This window comes from Pezoporus wallicus, unplaced genomic scaffold (assembly GCF_028554395.1).
Source record: "Pezoporus wallicus isolate ANWC-B61680 ecotype Strahan unplaced genomic scaffold, APGP_CSIRO_Pwel_v1 contig_642, whole genome shotgun sequence".
Taxonomy (NCBI): Eukaryota; Metazoa; Chordata; class Aves; order Psittaciformes; family Psittacidae; genus Pezoporus; species Pezoporus wallicus.
This window is the reverse complement of record NW_026637470.1, coordinates 649200-669969: the sequence shown is the minus strand read 5'-3', so window position 1 is coordinate 669969 and position 20770 is coordinate 649200. Positions and strand designations below refer to the sequence as shown.

General features: G+C 39.1%; 1 protein-coding gene across 3 annotated transcripts in view; it reads left to right on the top strand.

The window, feature by feature from the left end:
- The first annotated feature begins 2594 nt into the window (after positions 1-2594).
- Positions 2595-20770, top strand: part of TBC1D19 (TBC1 domain family member 19) — a 49453-nt gene continuing 31277 nt past the window's right edge. The window contains exons 1-4 of one of the 3 annotated variants that reach the window (XM_057405590.1): positions 2595-2730; positions 11377-11444; positions 12222-12267; positions 15184-15259. In XM_057405590.1, the coding sequence (XP_057261573.1) occupies positions 15224-15259 (36 nt within the window). In that variant the 5' untranslated portion in view covers positions 2595-2730; positions 11377-11444; positions 12222-12267; positions 15184-15223. Of the gene's footprint in view, positions 2731-11371; positions 11445-12221; positions 12268-15183; positions 15260-20770 lie in introns of all 3 variants that reach the window. The other 2 variants (XM_057405588.1, XM_057405591.1) reach the window with 2 other exon arrangements.

Sequence of the window (20770 nt, the reverse complement as noted above, 5' to 3'; positions counted from 1 at the left end):
AAACTAGTCATGTGATACCAGGGTGACAGACTAAAGAGATGGTTGGGATTTCTGCCAATGCCTGTTATTTAAGTAATATTTTTTACCAATGACCCTGCATTTCTCAAGCTGCTATGCAGTAAGCTCCTTGTAAGGAAGCAAAAAAGAAGCATGAGATTTCTTAACTGGATATGGTAAGGATACACAAGAAGCTGTTAACAGGCCTTAGTAAGATTCTGTAAAGATTATCTCTTTATATTGCCTTCCTTTTTATCTTTGATTGGCATTTACAAGAAGTAAATTTTCCTACCCATACTGGAGACATAACCAGCAAAAGAGAAACCCAGTGCATAGGAGGAAGGAAACCAAACTAGAAATAGCCTAGAAAAACAGGGAATGAAAAGTGACAGACATGCACATGTAGAGGGTAACAAACAAAGGCAAACTTGCAGCAGAGGTAGTCAGCTGGAGGAAATTACCCATCTGCAGCTGACATTAGCTTTTTCTGCTGTTTTGTTGACCTATAGAGATAAAGGTGGCTTTTGCAGACCTGCAAATTCTTACGCCTTGCAAATGAAACTCACCTGGATGTATTGTTGCCCCGTATTCCCCAGGAGTAAGAGAACACACACTTCTATCCAGCAAGGTGCTGTGGCTTCCATCCCACTCCACAACCTGCCATCTGGCTGAACGTGGTGCCTGCAGATCACAGCATGGAAAGCAGCCAGACATCATGCTGTGCTACCAGCAGGAATGTACCCAACTTGTGAGTCCCTACATACCAAGCAACACACTTGCCAAATGCAATATAAGTTTGCTATCCCTATGGCAGTCCACAGGTTCTCTCAAAAACTAGAAAAGAAAATGCTGCTGAGCACTGTACCAGGCAAAGGGGTAGGACTTATTCTCACACTTGCAGCAGCAATGTAAAACTCTGGATTTAGAGGCATTTTGCTGTGGAGCTTAGTGGCATGATCTTTTCTTCTGCACGTGCTTGTCTTAGCAGATAAAGTTCCTGCACAAAGAAATTATTCTCAATAAAAGAAAAACGAGGAGAGGTACTGCCTCAGTGTGAACTCTTTGCAGAATTTTATTATGAACTAGCACACAAAGCTATTACACTTTGTATGCTTGTCCAGTTGGGAATGTGGGCGAATTAACTCCCTATACACATAAAATAAAAATAAATAAAATAAAATAAAGCGTGCTCACTGTTGTCCCCAACTTCATATATGCATGTAAGACCAGAACTGACAGAAAACTTGGTGTAAATTAGAACACATATTCAAGGCATTGGTATCTGGACATTTGATTTCCATGCTCTCCATGAATTAAAAAGTGAGTTCTCCTCAGTGTTTTGATTTAGCCTAAGTGACTTTTCCAGGTTTCTCTACTGTTTGTTAAATATCTCTGATATTCTACTACTATTCTTCTTTAAACTTAATTTTGTCCAGAAATGCTCACAGATCAGTCGAAAAAGGCTGCAGACAGATGAGTTCCAGTGCGGTTTTATACCTATTATACCTAGTTGTTTTTTTTCTAGCAAGGTAACTGACGACATCTGTCTTCATTTCCTCACATCTGCATCACTCACAGCAGTGAAAAAGTTACAACCTGATGTTTCAGAATCTTGACACATTCCTTGTTTTACAGAGGTATTGCCATCCTCAGAACTGAAAATGAGTATTAATGCTTAGCTTTGGAGGTCAGAGCTCAGCTTTTCCATGTTACCTCCTTGAACTCTCTTACCTTATTTATTATTTATTCTGGGATCTTCAAAATTAGTACTTTGGCTTAGTAAATTAGTTTATTAAGTGAGAATCTCATTACATGGTCCTGTTACTGATGCACATAGGAATAGATTTTCCCATAAAGGCTAAGTGGATTAAAGTCCCTTTTACCCGGTGAGGTGTACATAGTGCCATGCAGCTGCTTTGCTTAAATGAGGGCTGTGCTGGTTCCTGTTACTGAGCATGAATTAATGCTTCTTTATGCTGAGCAGACAGGGGTAAAATAGTCAACAGCGCAATAAAACTTCACCTGAATTCCTCAAGGAGCACACAGAAAAGAGCCTCAGGGCTGAATTTGCTGTTCTCACCAGCTGGATGTGATACCTCAGGTCCTAAAAAGCAGCTTTTTAACTGTATCTCAAGCTTTAATGATGTGAATATGACTTCTGCTACCTCATAGCGCGCAAAGTCACTTAAAATGCAGCTAAAGATGTTTCTAAGCTAACCTTTCTGACTGCACTGCAACGGGTTTAAAGCCCTTTCACTGCCAGCTCTCTCTGAGCAGTCGTGCAAGAAGATGCTGCATTGTAAGCTACTTATAACAACAGCTCGGTTAGGTGCAATAGCTGACTGCAAGAGAAAACTTGGTCCTTTACAAGGCAAAGCCAGACATTAATTAAGGCTTGCTGAGCTGCGAGGTGGCCACGAGGGTTTGGGCATACACGACAGGCGACGCTACCCCTCTCGGGTCATGATCAGATGCGGGAACCTTTCTGTGCGGCATTAGTTTCCAGCCGGACGCATCCAAAGGACCAACCCCGGGTCCCGCAGTTGCCTGGTAACGCCGGTTACCGAGGCGCGGTGCCCCGGCGAAAGCGGTCCGGTGCAGCAGCCCTCCAGTGGCCAGGGGCTTCGTGTCGCGATGCTGGATCCGGACAGCGGGCTTTCTCTCACCATAGCGCGGATCGTGCAGCGGCTGAAGGGCTCCAGCCTCCACTCCCAGCTGGAGCGACAGGCCCGGGTGAGCCCAGACCTGGCGCCGTGCCCCCCAGGCCCACCTCCCTTGCCCGTTTCCCCTTCCCGGTCTTTTGTTCCCGGCCGTCGCCCCAGCCCTGCCCAGCCCAGCCCAGCCCGGCCTAGCCCATGCGGCCTCCGCTGGGGGGGCCAGAGGCCGTGTTTCCCCTTCCTTCCCCTTTCCTCCCCTCCTCGACGGGGCCGGAGAGCGGTCTGGTTGGTTTCTACAACTGTATTGTTAGTTTCTCCCCTTGGGACTGAAGGGTTTCACAATGAATATGAAGACTGTCCTTTTGAAATCTCCCTGCTTCATATAGTTCCGAAAATGAATCTCTTTGTCTTTTAAGCTCTAATTTGGGAAGCTTTAAATACAGGCCCACCCCTCCAGAGTGACCCTGAGAAAATGAGGGTTTGGTGAAAGGAAATTGAAATAGATGGAAGTGCATATTAAAGTTTGGTTTTGTAGCTGGGAAGGCAGTTGCTTTTTAAAATTTAATAACTTCTCTGCACTTGAAACCAGATTTTTGTATGTCAGCTGAGCTTCATTTAGGATGTTTCAGATGAAAATTGTGTCAGTCGTTGGAACCATAATAACAGTAGTGGTGCTGAAACGTTGGTGCTATTGGGTGCTACTGAAATGTTTTGGGTTGAGTCTTATGAAATTCGGGGGGTGGGTGTTTGCGGTTTTGGGTTTGGTTTTTTATTTGTTTTTAATTGCTAATTTCGTGTCTAGCTGCTTTTCTAAATGTACCTCTGCTTTGCTCGTGTTGACTGCGCTCTGGATGTATGAGTAAGCAAATGTGCCTAACTTGAAGGGGGCTGGAATTGTAAGAGTGTAGATGTTGGGTTCTCCTAAGTGTTGGGCAATTCATCAGCGCACATAGCCTGACATGAGGTGTGGAAAGTCAAGTTCAAGACCTTGTCCTCAAGAAGGGTGGTAAACAGGTTCTCTATCAACTCTGTTACTGATTATAATAAAACCTTTATGTTCTCACCTCCGCATTCATTCTTTTGTCTCTCTCTCCCTTGAGGCCTGATTTCACAGTCATTTCATACTTTGCATGTTTGTTTTGAAACAGGAACATCTAGGAAGCTAGATGTTATCAGGACTTAGCGGGGTGTTTAAACTCTGCTAGTGGATGGCCGTTTTGTACAGCCTTTTCATACAGACAGACACTCTGAGGGCCTTAGCAGTGCCCTTCCATGGTGGTGTTTGATATCTGGAAGAGCAGTTAAATCCCTAAATCCTCCCTGACTCTGTAGCATATCGATTTATTCAATACAAGCAGAAACTCTGCATAATCAAAGCATAAAGGTAACCTATAAAATAAATAAAACATGATCTAATCACCACAGCCAAATTTGTCATGATAGCTTTGCAGAGCACTGTTTTACAAATAAACCCCCATGTATGTATGGAGGTCAGAAGATTAATCTAATCACACAAGGTGTTAAAGTGAGAGAAAATAATCAGGGCAACAAGTACTTGGGTTGACTCTTAGAGTAGATGTTTGCAGAGTTTGTAATAGAAGATTAATAGAAGATCTATAGTTCAGTGTAGTGATCTGAAAGACTCGAAAAAAATATAGCTACATCAACAAAAGGATTTCTCAGTGTAGAGAGTTGTACACCCTGTTTGTCAGGAATCTTTATGTTCTCCTTGATCTTGAAATTTTTTTATTGACCTTCCACGCATTTATGTTCTTTCATGCACAGTATAGATTTGTTTTGTTTGTAATGCTTGTATAGTCATATTATTGCTATACTACTCAGTTGCAAAAACCCAGTCAGTGAGTCCCTTATCTTTATCACTTAGCAGCAGAATTCTGAATTGCTTCTCTCTGTGTTAAATTAAAGTTTGATTTCCCTTCCATTACATGGTGTATTTCCTAAGTTGCATTACCAAATAGGAAAACTTTGCTGTGGCTATGCATCACACCTGAACTCAAGTTTATTGATAGGAGGTGATGTTTATTTTTCCTTCTTCTGGTTAACAGTCAGTTTCTGAACAATGCTTCCTCTGCACTGGTTGCAGTATTGTTATACAGGTGGTCCCTTTTTAGGTGATTTTAAACTGTTTTGGCGGATGCATATAGTATTACGAGAAATCTCTTGAGGCAGTGCCTTAGAATAAAACCTACATTTTTTGGGTATTTATACTACAGTTGTATTTTACCTTTACAAAGATTCCTCTTCATCTTGTCAGTATAGAAAATGACCTTGTTGATGCTGTTTCATCAAAACTATTTTCTGTCTCTGAAAACAAGAGAGTCAGAATGGATCATAAGGTCCATTATATTACCTGTGATTTTTGAGAGTTCCTGTAGTCTCACAAACAGTATTTTAAATATTAACAAAAACTGTTTTGTAAAGTCATCTCTTTTAATGTCTAGGAAGGAGAGGTGAAAACGAGCAGTTTCTTTCACAAGTTAATAGAATTTTGGGGAAGACACAATACCCTGGCATTATTTGTGAGAGATGATAGAGTAGCCCTGTGGTTATGAACTGATCACACCAGTGCTGTGCTTGGCTGTCACTGAGAGCCTGAGCAAGTGTCAAGGACTGTGATACACAATCTCTTTGAAATAAAGTTTGTCATGGCACCAAATGATTTGCTGCTACAGCTTTAGCTCTGGGGATACCAAGATAATCACATTTTGTCCTGAGAACTGAGGTAGAGGTAGGGTTATGTGCTTGTTAGCAACAATTTGGAAAATCAATGTAAGGTTGATTTTGTGGGTTGAGTTCTGGTATACTGGTGACATGCCTGCAGTTAATGCAAAGAGGTGAATGCCGGAAGGAGTGTTGCTGAGCCTGTCATTTGCTTTGGAATTTCTTTTGAGCCTATTTTGTAGCGTGTTGGAAAGGAAATAGTAACAGTTACAAAGAGCCAAAATATTAGATACTAGGTTTTCAACAGGTAGAATTGCTGCTGGGGTTACTGGGGTACACAAGACTTCAGCTGAATGAAGCAGAGGAGCTTGCTTTGGGGAGTGCTAGGAACACTGCAGCTGGGGTATTGCCTGACTGTGTACTTCTAAAGGGAGTACAGGTACACATCTTAGAATTTATGTGGAGTGAACAGTTTCCAAGATATCTGAAGGTGTTATTTGCATGACATTTTTCTCCAACAGTTAAAAAAATAAATTTGTACTGATCACTACTTAAGTAGAAGATCAAATTAAGGAGGTGAATGTTTCTGTGAAATGTAGCATTTATTTAATAAAACTTAGCAAATAAACATAGGCTCATGAGTCATCCTGGATAATTAATAATTCCTTTTCATGCATTGTATTTAACAAAGGGCTTATTGATAGAGCTTGCACTTTAGTTTAAATGTTCAGCAGTAACATTTGCAGTACAGTGAGTTTTAAATTGAATGGAGTTGTGTATACGTTGGACAAATTATGGAATTCAGAAGCAATGCAAGCTTGATTCACAGATTTTTTTTTTTTAGTAATGTACATTGTATGTTTTACCTTTTGTGTATTTTATTTGCAGCACTAATATTATATTCAAATAAAACCTAGAAAAACTATTAAAACATCAACACTATATTATTAAAAATTTATCTTGTGCATCTTTCAGAAGAACATGACATTTGAAGCTGTTTATTCTTGTATAAGGCTAATTGAAGCTCTCTGTTACAAGTGCTAGGTTATTTTTACTTGCATAATGAAGTTCACAATACTTTTTCACATAGTGTAATTAGTGCAGAAATGTAGAAGGGTTGGAAAATTGTCAATGTAATCAGGGTTTTACCCTTCCTGAGATTTGTTTTAGTTATGCTCAGAATAATTCCTCCTTCTATTACACAAAGGTATAAACCAAAACCATTCCCTTAAAATTTGTAGGATTTAAAGTGTTTATAGAGTGTTATCTTGAAATTGCTGTGGTCGTACTTGAAGTAGTTTTTAACAGGTGGGCTTCATCCTGATAAAATCAAGTTATGGCAGAATGGATTATGTGAGAAAAGATGAATGTTTATTAGCTTTCATTGAATCCACTTCTGCTAAAGTTGGACCGCATTTGGGAGTGTGTGCTTTATTAACAATTTAGGAAATATTTTATTTCCTTTATTAATAAATTAGGAAATAATAGCAAGAAAAGCTAAAAACATTGTGCACTTGTGCAAAACCATAATGAACAGTAATAACTGCTCTAGGAGTGTACATACTTATCTAAACCAAGAATGCTTTGAAGAGAAATTATGGCAAATAGCCTGTAAAAATATTTAGATTGTGTAAAGTTGTTTGCAGAACTGTTTGCAGCAGGATAAAAATATGTGTTCACCTGATACAGTTCCACATTTCAGTGTAGTTGGGTCACTTCTCTGCAGTGATTATTCTTGTTGAGAAAAGAAATAGTTTATCACAAGAGTTAAGCTGGAACACTTTGTTCTGTCAGACCTCCCCTTTGTAGTATGTTGCTGGTGCTCTAGCTATTTTCCTTTACTTATTTGAGTGCTGTGCCTTGAAGGCTCATCTGTCCTCTTGCATGGTCAATGCAGCCTCAGTCATGGTGACTGAATGCCATTTCCAAATTCAGATGCTAGTTTGCACCTAGATTTGTCTCTCTGTTCAGTTGCTCTACCAATCAATTTACTATGCCCACCAGCGTTTTCCACCTAAGTGCTGTGCTATTCTTTTGCTTGCTTTCAGCCAGATCACTGTTGAGTGTCTGGGTTTTCTTCTGTCGTGGCATCCAAGTACACAGGAAGTGTACATTTAGAGTATCACTTATGGTGATGACTGCCCAGATCTCAGTGGGATACCTTGCTAAAACCAAAGGCAAAGAAGATGTACACGAAGGATTGCTAGTGGTACCTTAGCCAGCTTTCTGAAGGTTTGGCAGAATTTTGATTCCCAAAACTATCCTTTCTCTTCTGTACAGCTGAAGGAGAAGAGGGTGCCAACAAATATTGTAATAATAGCTTGTTTTATGAAAGAATGTCTAACAGCCAGTTGCTCCTTGATTTGCAAGAAGCTGACCATGACTGTAGATGAATACAGACACCCAGTGCCTGAACCCCAGTATATCCATAAGAATTCACAATGCCAGTTATATGGGAAAAAAAACCTGGTAGGCATCAACTGTTATTAAAAATAATGTGTTATTGCTTGCTGAAATATGCTGCATTCATTCCTGTCTCCTTTCAGGATTGTTGGCCTGATTGAACCTCTGAATAGCATGAATTCTTCCCTGGTCTGGTTGTCACTCTCCCATCGTGGGTTGCTCCCCTGTATTGTTCACTCTCTTTTACCCTGCTTGTGATAGCCTCCTTATAGTACCAGATTTTATTTTCTTTTAAAAGAAAGATGCTCTTTCATCAAGATGTGTGCATTGAAATTACAGTCTGTAGTTGTACCTGGGTGTATGCTGCATTTTGATTATGTAGGAAATGAATTCAGCTCATCAGTACAAATCTCATCAAGGTGTTTTTTTCCTAATAAACCTTAGCCAGGCATTTTTATCAGTGTAAATCACAGTAATACTTTTTATATAAAGAAAATTTTTGCAGCATACTTTTCATTCTACCAAACCCTCATAGGGATGAAAATGCAAATGAGACTTAGGCAGCATGTTGTACCAAGCAGTTTACAACAAACAAACCCTACTTAAAATATAAATACCTAAATGCATTTTGCCACATAGTACAACACAGAAATATGATCAGTTAGTCCAAAGGGAAAAATAAAAGTGTGTGGTAAACCTGGTCTGGTGATTTTGGTACATCATCTCTGCTAAGTCTGCTTGACTCTGCAATTTAGTTCCCTTAAACACTCATATAAATTCCAAAGAGGTACGTTCTTCTGTACTGGCTGCAGCAGGTGTCTGAGCCATCTACCATATTCTCCCCTTTCAGGTGAAAAATCTGAATCTGAAGACGGAGCAGCAGTCCAGTATGCAATGAGTCCCTAACAGTAGGTGTTTCAGTGGCTCTGTAGCTCTGTTTAGCACTGTAGGAATGTATTTATCATAATCCAGAAGTAAATAAAAGGAAAAGTGGAAATGGGAGGACTTTTTGGCAGTTGCATCCTGAAATGGCAACAGTAGGGACAGAAATGCCACCATAATTTGGGGGGGGAGGGAGAATTTTCATGTTTCCTGCATGAAAATTTGTCTCAGTAGGGCATTTTGCAGTCAAAAGAAGGAAAAGGATACAGGAAAGAGTCTAGAAGTAGAAGTTTTGGTAAATTAAAGATTAGGACAGGAGTATTTGCTACAGCTGCAGCAGGGCTAGGAATAGTGAAATAGAATTTGGCTGCATAAATGGGATTGAAGACATGAAGGTAACTGATTGATGCGCTAAAAGTAATCCTTGGAGAAAGTTATCCCCAGGGTGCTGTCCTGCTTCTTTTTCGACTGCTGCCTTGCTGCATACCAAAGAGTCACTGTTTCTTTGTTCTGCAGCTGGGGAATAGGCTCTGTTGGGAACTCCAGTTCACAGGAAGGTCCTCTGTTGTATCTTTAGGCCTGACAGGAAAAATGGGAAGTCGTCTGTGTGGACTGAACTCTTTATATCCTCTAATGCAATATATTATATGAGTAGCCATAATTTCCAGGAATCCACACATAAGAAAAAGTCAGTATGAGTGTCAGACCTTCCTTAATGAGCCGTGAGCCCGCAAAAATTACAGATGTGTGACCAGCAGAGGATTAAAATACTGTTCTCCTGGTTGCACTTTTGTCACTTCTTTCACTACTCACAGTGTTAAGGCAATGAACCCTCTTTTTAATAGATTCTAAAGCTTTTTGTGTGTGTGTGATTTATCATCTGTTGATGAGTTGTATTTTTGAGGTGTTTTTCGAATATCTGTAAAGGATTTTAAAGGTAGGCAACCCATGGACCTTTGGATTGGCCATATTTAACCCAGAATACAAAGCTGAACATTTATAAAAGTGTGCACAAAAACTGAGGAACAGTAAGGCACAGTTTGCCCAGTTTGGTGTGTGTTACTTTGTTTAAAATACATACAGGAGAGGTACTGAACCACTGCCTGGCATATGTCAGTCCAAACCAGACAGGACTTTTCACAAAAGCAGGCTCAGAAGGAGCCATTCATAAAATACTCCTTGAGGCTGTTAAGGGCCAATTGTGAGCTGCCCAAGAACCCCCATGAAAACCTTGGATTTCCTACCTTTAGTGATGACCCTTTGCCACCTTTTACCATTGCGCTGAACAGGATACATGACATGAGAGTTATGCAATTCCCCACACCTCATGGTTTGTGCTTAGGATCACTTTCTTTCTGAGAAAGCATGCTTACAGTCTCTTTGCTATCGCAGTTGGTAAACCAAATGTAAAAGCCTTCCTTACCTGTAGTGGCAGGGTAAGAGCAGAACTGCTGATGCTATCAGTCTCTGCATTATTGGGCATTCCTCCTTTCAGGTAGGGAAAATTGAAAGATTTCCTTAAAATTCTGCATTGTGAATTCATGTAGACCAACCTTTCCAGCAAGCACAGCAAATTTCCTTGTGTGTGAACGGTAAGGACTGTGAAGTTTGTTAGTTGTGTGTGATGGACCTAAAGCATGCCATGCTGTCTGCAGTGCTCTTAGGGTTGGCAAAGTGCACAGACTGATGGAAATTTATTTTTAATTGCAGCATAACTTACTGCAGTTGAATCAGCAACTGATATGTCTATAGCATATTGCTGAGTTGCTTTTTGTAAGAGACATCTCACATTTTGGGGCAGATTATGTGGCCATATGCTTCTAACATATGCCTTGAGCTGTCACGAAAGTGGAGTAAGTTGCACACAGATCTCCCAGTGTTATTTTCCAGTTAGCAGCCAGGGTTGCTATTCTTTTCTAAGCCTCTAGCTATATCCTCTGGTGTAAATCAGCTATTGTCACATGCCACTTTTAGGAAAATATATATTAGAAGTTACAGAAATTCCTGAGTTTCTGATTGTTGTCCTTGTAGACCTTTATGGTCTATTTGTTTTCTCCTCTTTGTCTAGCTGTAGAAGAAGCAGGAGATGCTAGTGCAGCTGCTCCTGCTGGTGCTGAAAAGTCTGCAGCAGCATCTGGGTGGTAGCATCATGGTACGGTTGTAAAGCTGGTTGGTACCTAATTGTCTGTTTTGAGTATATTTCATTACAAGAGGCTTTATAAAGCCGGTGGTCACAGCTGCAGTGAGAAATGTTTGGTCCACAGTTTTTATCTGAAGTTTGAAGATGTCATTTCGTATCTGAAAGAGGTGAACTGTGGGAGGTTAAATGAAGAGTTGGGGAATATTTTTAGTTCGTTTCTTTCATGTAGAATACAGTGAGTGACTTCTAGTTATTTAATTATGTACCTTATGACCAGTCCTTTAATGTGTAGTCTAGCATTTGTGCTTGCTCAGAATATTAAAGATATATGTCACTCCATAATCCCGCTCCCTTCTTCTCTCTCCTTCCCCACATACAGCATTTAGCACTGATGTGAAAGAAAAGACATCGAGTGAGGGGAAAGTTGGTTAATATTTTTGGCTGCAGTTACCATTGTCAAGTTAGTAGGAAGCAGATTGCTTTGTGTGTAACCTTAAGCATGTGTGTTATTTCACTATATAGATATATTGTGTATATAACTATATATTACTATATACAAGTTACTTTTTTAGTGCTTGCTTGATGCTTGTTTATTAATTTTTCACATTAGGTTAGTCTACACAAACCAGAAATTAAACTGGAATCACTAAAAGAAGACATTAAGGATTTTCTGAAGACATCAGGTTTGTATTATTTCATTGATACACTTGTGAATAGTATAGATCTGTGTAAGAACATATGCAACATACATAGTAGTTTATGCAGCTTAGTGTCTTGTTGCTGACAATATCCAGAAGTAAGCATTCAGTGATTCCAGAGTATTAAACAAGAGAGAAAAAATTAAAAGGGAAACAGTTCTTGGATTTCAGCAGAATTTTGAAAAACATACTGTGTGAAGAAGGGATTTTATACTTTTAAAAGATACTGGTAATTTTTCTGAAAGTTCTGAATAATACGAGAGTTCAGTCACTTCTGAAAGTGGAAAGTAGCATTCATGGAGGTACTCTTGAATATTTTATCCTTAGTTAAATTTCCTATTTCCGTAGGAAGTTGCAGGCTATGTAACTATAATGTGAAGATTTGATAAGTTATTAAGATTTGATATTATTTATTATATTATTTATTTGATCATAAATAATAATCAGAAACCCTGTGTCTCTTAATATTCATAGTTGTTATAATAATATGATGGCTTTGAAAAAATAGCATATAATTATTTAACCCAAACTGTGTTGAATTATTTGAACAGTAGATGAAAATAAAGGCTATTCAACCTTTATACAGGTCTCAACTTGTAGTTTTTCCTATCTTGATAAGGATTTTTCATCTTTGCCTCTCTGATAGGTAGACATGAATTAGAATAGGACAGAAAACTGGTGACTGCAAAACAACCTCCGATTCACATTCTGTTAGTCTTATTTCCTAAAGTTGTCTTCTGGGTACTTTTTTTATTTTAACAGGTTGGGAAAAGAAGCTTCAGAATGCTGTTTATAGCCAACTCAACGTGTGAGTTTATTTAGTATTTTTATTTAATAAGATGTACTCGCATGTTTTACTTCTGATTCATTTGTGTATGTAGGTGTATGTTACTGTTAACTGCAAGATCTGTCATATCAAGGGTACCTGCTTCATTTCTGTCTTTAAAATGCCATTATTTCTTTTTAATCCTAGTGAAAATACTGGACTCAGATATGTTTTAAGGAATGAGTGAAATAAATATCACCAAATTTTTTTGTAACTTTAGTAATTTGCTGGTTTATGTCCAAAGTATCAACGGTCATAATGTGATTCATGTATAGCTGAGGTAGGTGCTGCAAATTAATTTTAATGATTTTCAGGTGTTTATGACAGCATTGCACATATTTGTTGTATTAATTATTTGAATAAGTCATAAGATATTAAATCTCTAGACTTACCAGATCAGTGTTCATCATGCTTGGGCTATGGTTATAAACACACTGAAATTTCTGAAAATCCTTTGTTATTTTTGTTCTGCAAACTTTGTATTAGACTTGTGGGAAGTGTAAGTTATCTGTACATTCTGGCAAGGAGGAAAGGTGAATATCATAACAGATATAGCCTTAAATGCAACTGTATAATAAGAAATGTGTATGCAAATCTATTTGTGCTAATTTAAATAAGCTTATTAGGGTTACTGGTTTTGAACAATATGTCAGTTGTATGAGGGACTCATTTCAGCTGTACTTGTATCTGTTAGTAAGGATTCATTGTCATTGTACCTTTCATAGGAAAAATACTTACCTGTGTTTTGGACTAATGCCTATGCTTTTTTAGAGTTCATGGATGTAAGCTGCAAAATAATGAAATTAGCCCTGTAAATTTGAAACTAAGAATAGCATGATTTTAGGAACATTGTGGAAAATCCAAAAACAGCATTGCTGAAGTTTATTTTTATTACTTCCATTCTACACATAGGGACAGAATTGTGTAGTACGAAGCATCAAGTACAAGAATGACCTTCCCAGTTAAAAATGGGAAGAAATTTGGGGAGGGCTCCCAAAATCATATGATAAGAACTGGCAAGGTTGGATGGGGCTTTGAGCAACATAGAATCATAGAATCGTTAGGGTTGGAAAGGACCTTAAGATCACCTAGTTCCAACCCCCTGCCATGGGCAGGGACACCTTACGCTAAATCATATCACCCAAGGCCTCGTCCAGCCTGGCCTTGAACACTGCCAGGGATGGAGCATTCACAACCTCCCTGGGCAACCCATTCCAGTGCCTCACCACCCTAACAGGAAAGAACTTCCTTCTTATATCTAACCTAAACTTCCCCTGTTTAAGTTTTCACCCGTTACCCCTTGTCCTGTCACTACAGTCCCTAATGAAGAGTCCCTCCCCAGCATCCCTATAGGCCCCCTTCAGATACTGGAAGGCTGCTATGAGGTCTCCATGCAGCCTTCTCTTCTCCAGGCTGAACAGCTCCAACTTCCTCAGCCTGTCTTCATACAGGAGGTGCTCCAGTCCCCTGATCATCCTCATGGCCCTTCTCTGGACTTGTTCCAACAGTTCCATGTCCTTTTTATGTTGAGGACACCAGAACTGCACACAATACTCCAGGTGAGGTCTCACAAGAGCAGAGTAGAGGGGCAGGATCACCTCCTTCGACCTGCTGGTCACACTCCTTTTGATGCAGCCCAGGATACGGTTGGCTTTCTGGGCTGCAAGCACACACTGCAGGCTCATTCTCATTGACCAGCACCCCCAAGTCCTTCTCCACAGGGCTGCTCTGAATCTCTTCTCTGCCCAACCTGTAGCTGTGCCTTGGATTGTTCCGACCCAGGTGTAGGACCTTGCACTTGTCATGGTTAAACCTCATGAGGTTGGCATCAGCCCACCTCATAAGGGTGTCAAGGCCCCTCTGGATGACATTCCTTCCCTCCAGCGTATCAACCGAACCACACAGCTTGGTGTCATTGGCAGACTTGCTGAGGGCGCACTCAATCCCACTGTCCATGCCAGCGACAAAGATGTTGAACAAGACTGGTCCCAACACCGATCCCTGAGGGACACCACTCATTACTGGTCTCCAGCTGGACATTGAGCCATTGACCACAACTCTTTGTGTGCAGCCATCCAGCCAGTTCTTTATCTATGGTCTAGTAGAAGGTGTCCCTGCCTGTGGCAGGGGATTGGAACTAGATGATCTTCGAGGTCCTTCCAACCCGAATCATTCTATGATGCTGTGAGCTGCTTGAATGCATTTAAACAAATGAAAATTTAGGCTAGCTATGAGAGAAGCTTTGTGTAAATTTTGTTTCCTGAAGGGCGTTTGAGACAGTTAAAATTAAGCTGGATAAAATGTTTGGCAATAACCCATTGGAAATAATCTGCAGTACTGGAAGATAAATTAGTCATGTGGGGTTTTTTTCTTATTTCTGTTCCAGCTTTTATATTTTGGCATATGCAGTTTATGAATGGATATTCAGCTTTGCTTAGGTCAACACCATATTGGATGTGTACGTGTTCAGTATTGATTTTTAAAAGGAACTCCTCCAAACCCTATATTGTCTCTTGTAAAAAATATAATATCCTGAATAGTAAAAGTTTCAGGGGTTATAAAGATGACATGATGTGAAAAGGATGCACTTTTAAAATAGGGGATTTGTTCACAGAATTATTTTATTTTACAAATATGTGAAATTATGAGGAAGTATTATCTTTAATATAAGAAGAACTTATGTTGAAACATTAAAACTAACATAACTTTACATTGTTTGTGTTCGTAGGAAAAGATGTGGAAGAAATGTATCCAAAAATAATGTCTATTTTTAGTTCTGGTCCACATTACTAGTGCTCTCATGAAAGAAGTTATGTCTGGGTTTATGAATACAGGGTTAATAAAAATCTGCAAAAAAAAAAAATCTGAACATTTAAAATGTGCTATACTTTCTTTAAGGTTTCCTTCACCCTGCCATCCTGCAGCACCACCTGAGCATATGAAAGAACCATTAGCTTATATGAGGAAAGCACAGGTTGGTTGTTGTCAATTTTACCATTTGCATCAGATCTTTGATTAGACTATTTTAGATTTACTGTGTATAATGTTGTTGTACGATTTCTGGGGCTTATACCTTAGGAAAAAAATTGTGTAATTACATCAAAGTTAATAATATTGTATGTGTGACATTTTACCTACAGACAGGAAATGTTCAAGAATGAAAGAATTAGGATATAATGGCAGGTAGGTGAAAATTGTAGAATGGAGATAATGTGAAATAGGTCAAGGAGGAGAATTTTATTTTGTTGGCAGGAAGGAAAAATGTAGCTATAGATCTTTTCACTTACGGTTACAAAAATATTGTTTTGAGGAGACACAGGCAGTTTTGCAATGAAGGAGAACAGGCTGCAGACACAGGAAAGAAAGGAGGGATACATTTAGTACTTAGAAATTTGAAAGAAAAATGAAAAGTATAGAACTAAGGAGCTTAAGGCACATTGAAGGACGATAAGAGAAACTGAACTATAGAAGATTAAATGAGAATTTTTGGTGTCATGAAAAAATATTTTTGCTTCACTGGTTTTATTTCTTCACCAATATATTACATTTGAAATAAATTAAAAAAAAAAATCCACATTAAAAAAGAATGCTTGAAGAATGTGATCTAACCCAAGTATCTGAGGTAAGGATGAAATTATACTTAACTCAGGCGTGCCTAGAAATATATTGCAGTATTCTTTTACAAGGTATTCAACAAATTGTGTTCCTTTTCAATCTAATGGTTTCTTATTTCAGTAAGATTTATCTGGCTGTCCTGCATTTCAGTTGTTAGCATTTGGGGATCGTATTGTATTAGACAATTTTTCCTCTGTGGTGTGAAATGTAATTCCACAATTTACTGCCTGAAAATAATCACTCTTATCAGTTTACTAATGGGAAAACCACAGAGGTGTATCTATGTGTATGTTTGTCTAAACCAGTTTCATTGACTATTATTTTGTAAAAGTGTATACAGTACTTACAGTGACCAATATTTTTAGCTCTCTGTGGGAAGGACTGTTTTTCTAATAGTTTAGGAATGAGTAGAAGTCCTGACTTTACTAGTTTCAAATTTTCTTATCCCTGTTTCAAAGAATATTAGGCATCCATATCCTCTTTGGTTGGTTAACCATGGTAGGCAGCTCAGCCACTCATTCACTCTCCCCCAGTGGGATCAGGTGGAGAATCAGCAGGGCAAAAGTGAGAAAACTTTTGATAAAGACAGTTTAAGAGTAAAGCAGAAACTGCACATTCCAGCAAAGCAACACAAGGAACTCATTTACCGCTTCCCATCAGCAGGCCGGTGTTCAGTCATCTCCAGGAAAACAGGGCTCCAACAGTTATAACAGTTACTTGGGCAGGCAAACACTGTAACTCCAAATGCTTCCCTTCCTCCTTCTTTCTCCCAGCCTTTTTATTTAGAGCATGATGTCATATGCTCTGGAGTATCCCTTTGCTCAGTTGTGGTCAGCTGTCACAGCTTTGTTCCTTCCAAACTCCTTGTACACCTCCAGGCTACTCCCTGGTGGGAAGCATGAGAAACAGAAAAGGCCTGCATGCTATGTACTCACTTCTCAGCAGTAGCAAAAACATTGGTGTGTTATCAACACTTTTTTGGTCACAAATACAAAACATGGCACTATACCAGCTACTACGAAGAAAAACTACATCCCAACCAAAAGCAGTGGATCCTCCTTCAAATCCTTTCTCGAAATGCAGCTCTTCAATAAAGACATAGGAATCCTTTTCATATAGAAATATTGTTAGATGGTATAGTTGTGAAATAGTAATAAATACACAGGAATTAGCATAATATTTTCTAAATATTTTGATTTTCAAGATGCACATACATTTGTCATTGTAGGAAATAGGTCTGTAAGAAAACAATCATGACCAGATCAGTTGAATTACAGCTAGGTTTTATTTTGTTACTTTATTTGATTAAAGAGCAGTAAACAATGTAAAAATCTTACAAAGTTAGTGTTTCAATAATTTTGTTTAAAATATTTGGAAATGGCTAAAATGAAAACATACAGGTTGCTAGTACCTTTTGGGAGAGAAATATAAGTGAAAATTTACCAACTTCTTTTGATTAGGTATTGGAAATCTAATTTTTTTTTTTTTTTTAAGGGAGAAGACTTTTTTTTTTATTTATTTGTAGGCAGAATTTTTTTTTTTTTCCACTTTGTCTTTTAGCATCCCAGCAGTTGGAAAAGAATATTTTGGTGCTATCAACAAAATTTGTCCTGGCAGAAAAATGTTTTCCATATAAATCATAGTCTAGTTAAATTAGGCACAGCCGCCATTTAGGATGTTGTTTCTGTGTTATGAGCTTGTTGACATTTTTTTCATCCTTTTCTATCTTAATTAATTTTGCTTTACTTAAGAATTCTGGAAAGAAGGGTAATACTGTCTGAAAACCATCTTACTTTGATATCAGTTATTGGAATGACTTTGAATCATTAATTAAAACTATATTAGTATTTTTCTAAGTAGATATAAAAATGCGTGTAATTAACCCTTTTTCTCCTCAAGTTGATCTGTTCTCTCATTCTTAGGTGGCAGACCTGAAGTTTTTATACAGTATTCCTGTCATTACCTCAAAAGAAAAACAGCTTTCTAGGACAGGATAAAGCGTTAACGACAAGGAGTAGTAATGCCGTAAATCATTCATGCAGTTGTGGTATTGTCTAGTGTAGAAAAAAATACTGTCATTAATATTTACAGATCTTTGAATAATGGTGTAATATAATGTGTATTTTCTAATTTTGCGTTCTCAAGAGCTGGTCCTGTGCGGGTTGAGATAGATCACTGGGAACAGCTGCTTTAGTGTATCATCGTTTCGGTCTTTCCTAGACAGAGAAGTCCTATGTCTTAGAATTTTGTTTAATGAAAAATGTCAGATACAATATTTAGGACCTTTCTTTAAAACATGCATCCCTGGTGTTTTCTGAGGTGTTTGGTCTGCTTACAGTTTTTTGGAGATAGCTCACTTCTTCCTACCTTGCTAAACAGCAGAATTATTGCTTAAAGCTTATGCATCTTAATGTAGACAAGGAGTTAACACTAGATGCTAGGATTAAAAATCTGAACTTTACTAATTAGCTTTACCTGCCCAGCAGTGACTGATGTGAGTTGAAACATTCCTGAATCCATTGGACTGCTGTATGGACTATTTTCATATCTACATTTTAATGAGGGTAAATGATTGCAGACCTCTTCGACTGTATTGCTCCCAGAGTTCACTGGGAAAGCCTTTGCTAGATTTAGGACAACTTTGCTGAAAACAGTAATGAAGAAATGGAATGGATAACATAAAAATAAGAGCAAAAAAAGAGGTAAAGAGTAGCATAAAAAGCTGAGTCTAAAGAAATGTTAGCAAGTGTTTTCACAGTCTAATATCTTCCATAAAGCTGTCTTCTGATAGTGTCCTATGTAGATTTTACAAAGTTCGCAACAAGCTAAACGCTGTCTTCTGCTTGAAATTTACAGGGTTTTATTAGACAAAATGTACCAAATGAAATCTGTCTCCAGACACCTTGAATTCTTCCAGCAGAGTAGGTCTTATTAGGGCACCCTGAGAAAACATATTTCTAGGGTTCTAGAAGAAAGAATTCTAGGATTCGTTATCGTGGAAAAAAACTGTAACTAATCTTGGCTAGTTTGTGCAGTTGTGACATATTTCTATTTATTTGTTGTCCACCCAGATTCATTTAACTGCAGCGGAATTTTATAAATTACTTTCTACAGGACAAGATAAATCTGATATTACATGTCTGTAATAGACATGTTTGAAGGACATGGACCTGTTGGGCTTGTGAGGGCCCTGAAGATGATCAGGGTGCTGGAGCACTTCTGTGAAGATAGGCTGAGAGTTGGGTTTGTTCAGTCTGGAGAAGAGAAGGCTCAGGGGAGACCTTAGAGCAGCCTCCAGTGCCTAAAGGGGACCTAACAAGAAATCTGGAGAAGGACTTTTTACAAGGGCACGTAGTGACAGGACAAGGGGAAATGTCGTTAAACTGAAAAAAAGGTGGATTTAGATTAGACATTCAAAAGAAATTCTTCACTATGAGGGTGGTGAGGCCCTGGAAACAGTTGCCCTGAGAAGCTGTGAATATCCCATCCCTGGCAGTGTTCAAGGCCAGACTGGGTGGGGCTTTGAGCAACCTGGTCTATTGGAAGGTGTCCCTGCCTTTGGCGGGGGGCTTAGAATTCAGTGCTCTTGAAAGCCTCTTCTAACCCAAACCATTCAATGACTCTATGAAATTGCTCACAAATTCCAGTACTGCCTTCCTTGGTTTCAACTAAGTGGTGAAGGTTTTCATTGTAACCATAGCAGTCCCAGCAATGTTTTTCCTTTGTGTTAAATTTCTTCATAAGATTAGAGGAATCGTCTTGGAAAATGTATTGTTCCCATTAATGAAATTACTTTTTGAACTCTGCCTTTTTTTTCAGTTGAGGATGCTTCATTCTGTTTCTGCTTACTGCAGGTAACTACACTGTCCTGGGGGGAGGGGGCATCCAGCTGTGTAGCCCTCACTTGGTTGCTTTTATTTGAACATCTTTTACTGGGCAGAGTCTTGAAGGATGAATTATGGCACAGGTTATGAGTATCTCAAAGAGATTTATTACTCACATGTTGCATCCCCAGTTCAATAAGTGAGTTAATGCCTGGTTTGGCGATTGTCGGTCACATCAAGAGTATTGACCTCTGTTTCTCCTTGGAATGAGCTTGCAAAGCTGCCATCTGTCTCCTCTGTGCTTCTTCCGTAGCTTTTCTATCTTGGAGCATACCCATGCCTTTTTTGTTTGTGTGGTTTTCACCCCTTAATTTTGATGGGATCAAGTGTACCCTGATGAATACCAAACTGATGGGGAAGTAGACACTTTGGAAGGGTGAGCCACTCTGCAGGGAGACCTTGATAGGCTGGAAAAGTGGGCTAACAAGGAACCTTATAAAGTTCAGCAAAGACAAATGTAAGGTCTTGCACCTGGGAAAACAATAGAGGAGTGCAGCAGGAGCTGGGATTTACCCAGCTGGGGAGCAGCTCTATGGAAAGTGACCTGTAGGTCCTGGTGAACAGCAAGCTCAGTATGAATGAGCAGTCTGCAGTTGTGGCAAAGAAAGCCAGCAGGATGCTGGATTACATCAACACGGGCATCACCAGAGATAAAGAAGTCCTTATCCCACTTTACTCAGCACTTGTCAGGCCATACCTGGAATACTGTATTCAATTGTGGTCCCTGCTGCATGAGAAAGATGTGGACAGGCTGAAGAGGATTCAGAGAAGGGCCACAAAGATGATCTAAGGACTGGGAAGCTGCTGCATGAGGAAAGGCACAGGGGATTGGATTTGTTCAGCCTTGAGGAAAGAAGGCTGAGGGGAGACCTTACCACCCTGCTACAGTATTTAAAGAGTAGCCACAAAGGTGGAGACTTCTTTTTTTATGAGGAGTCATATGGAAAAGACAGAGGTAATCGGCTCAAGTTACTCCTCGGGAGATT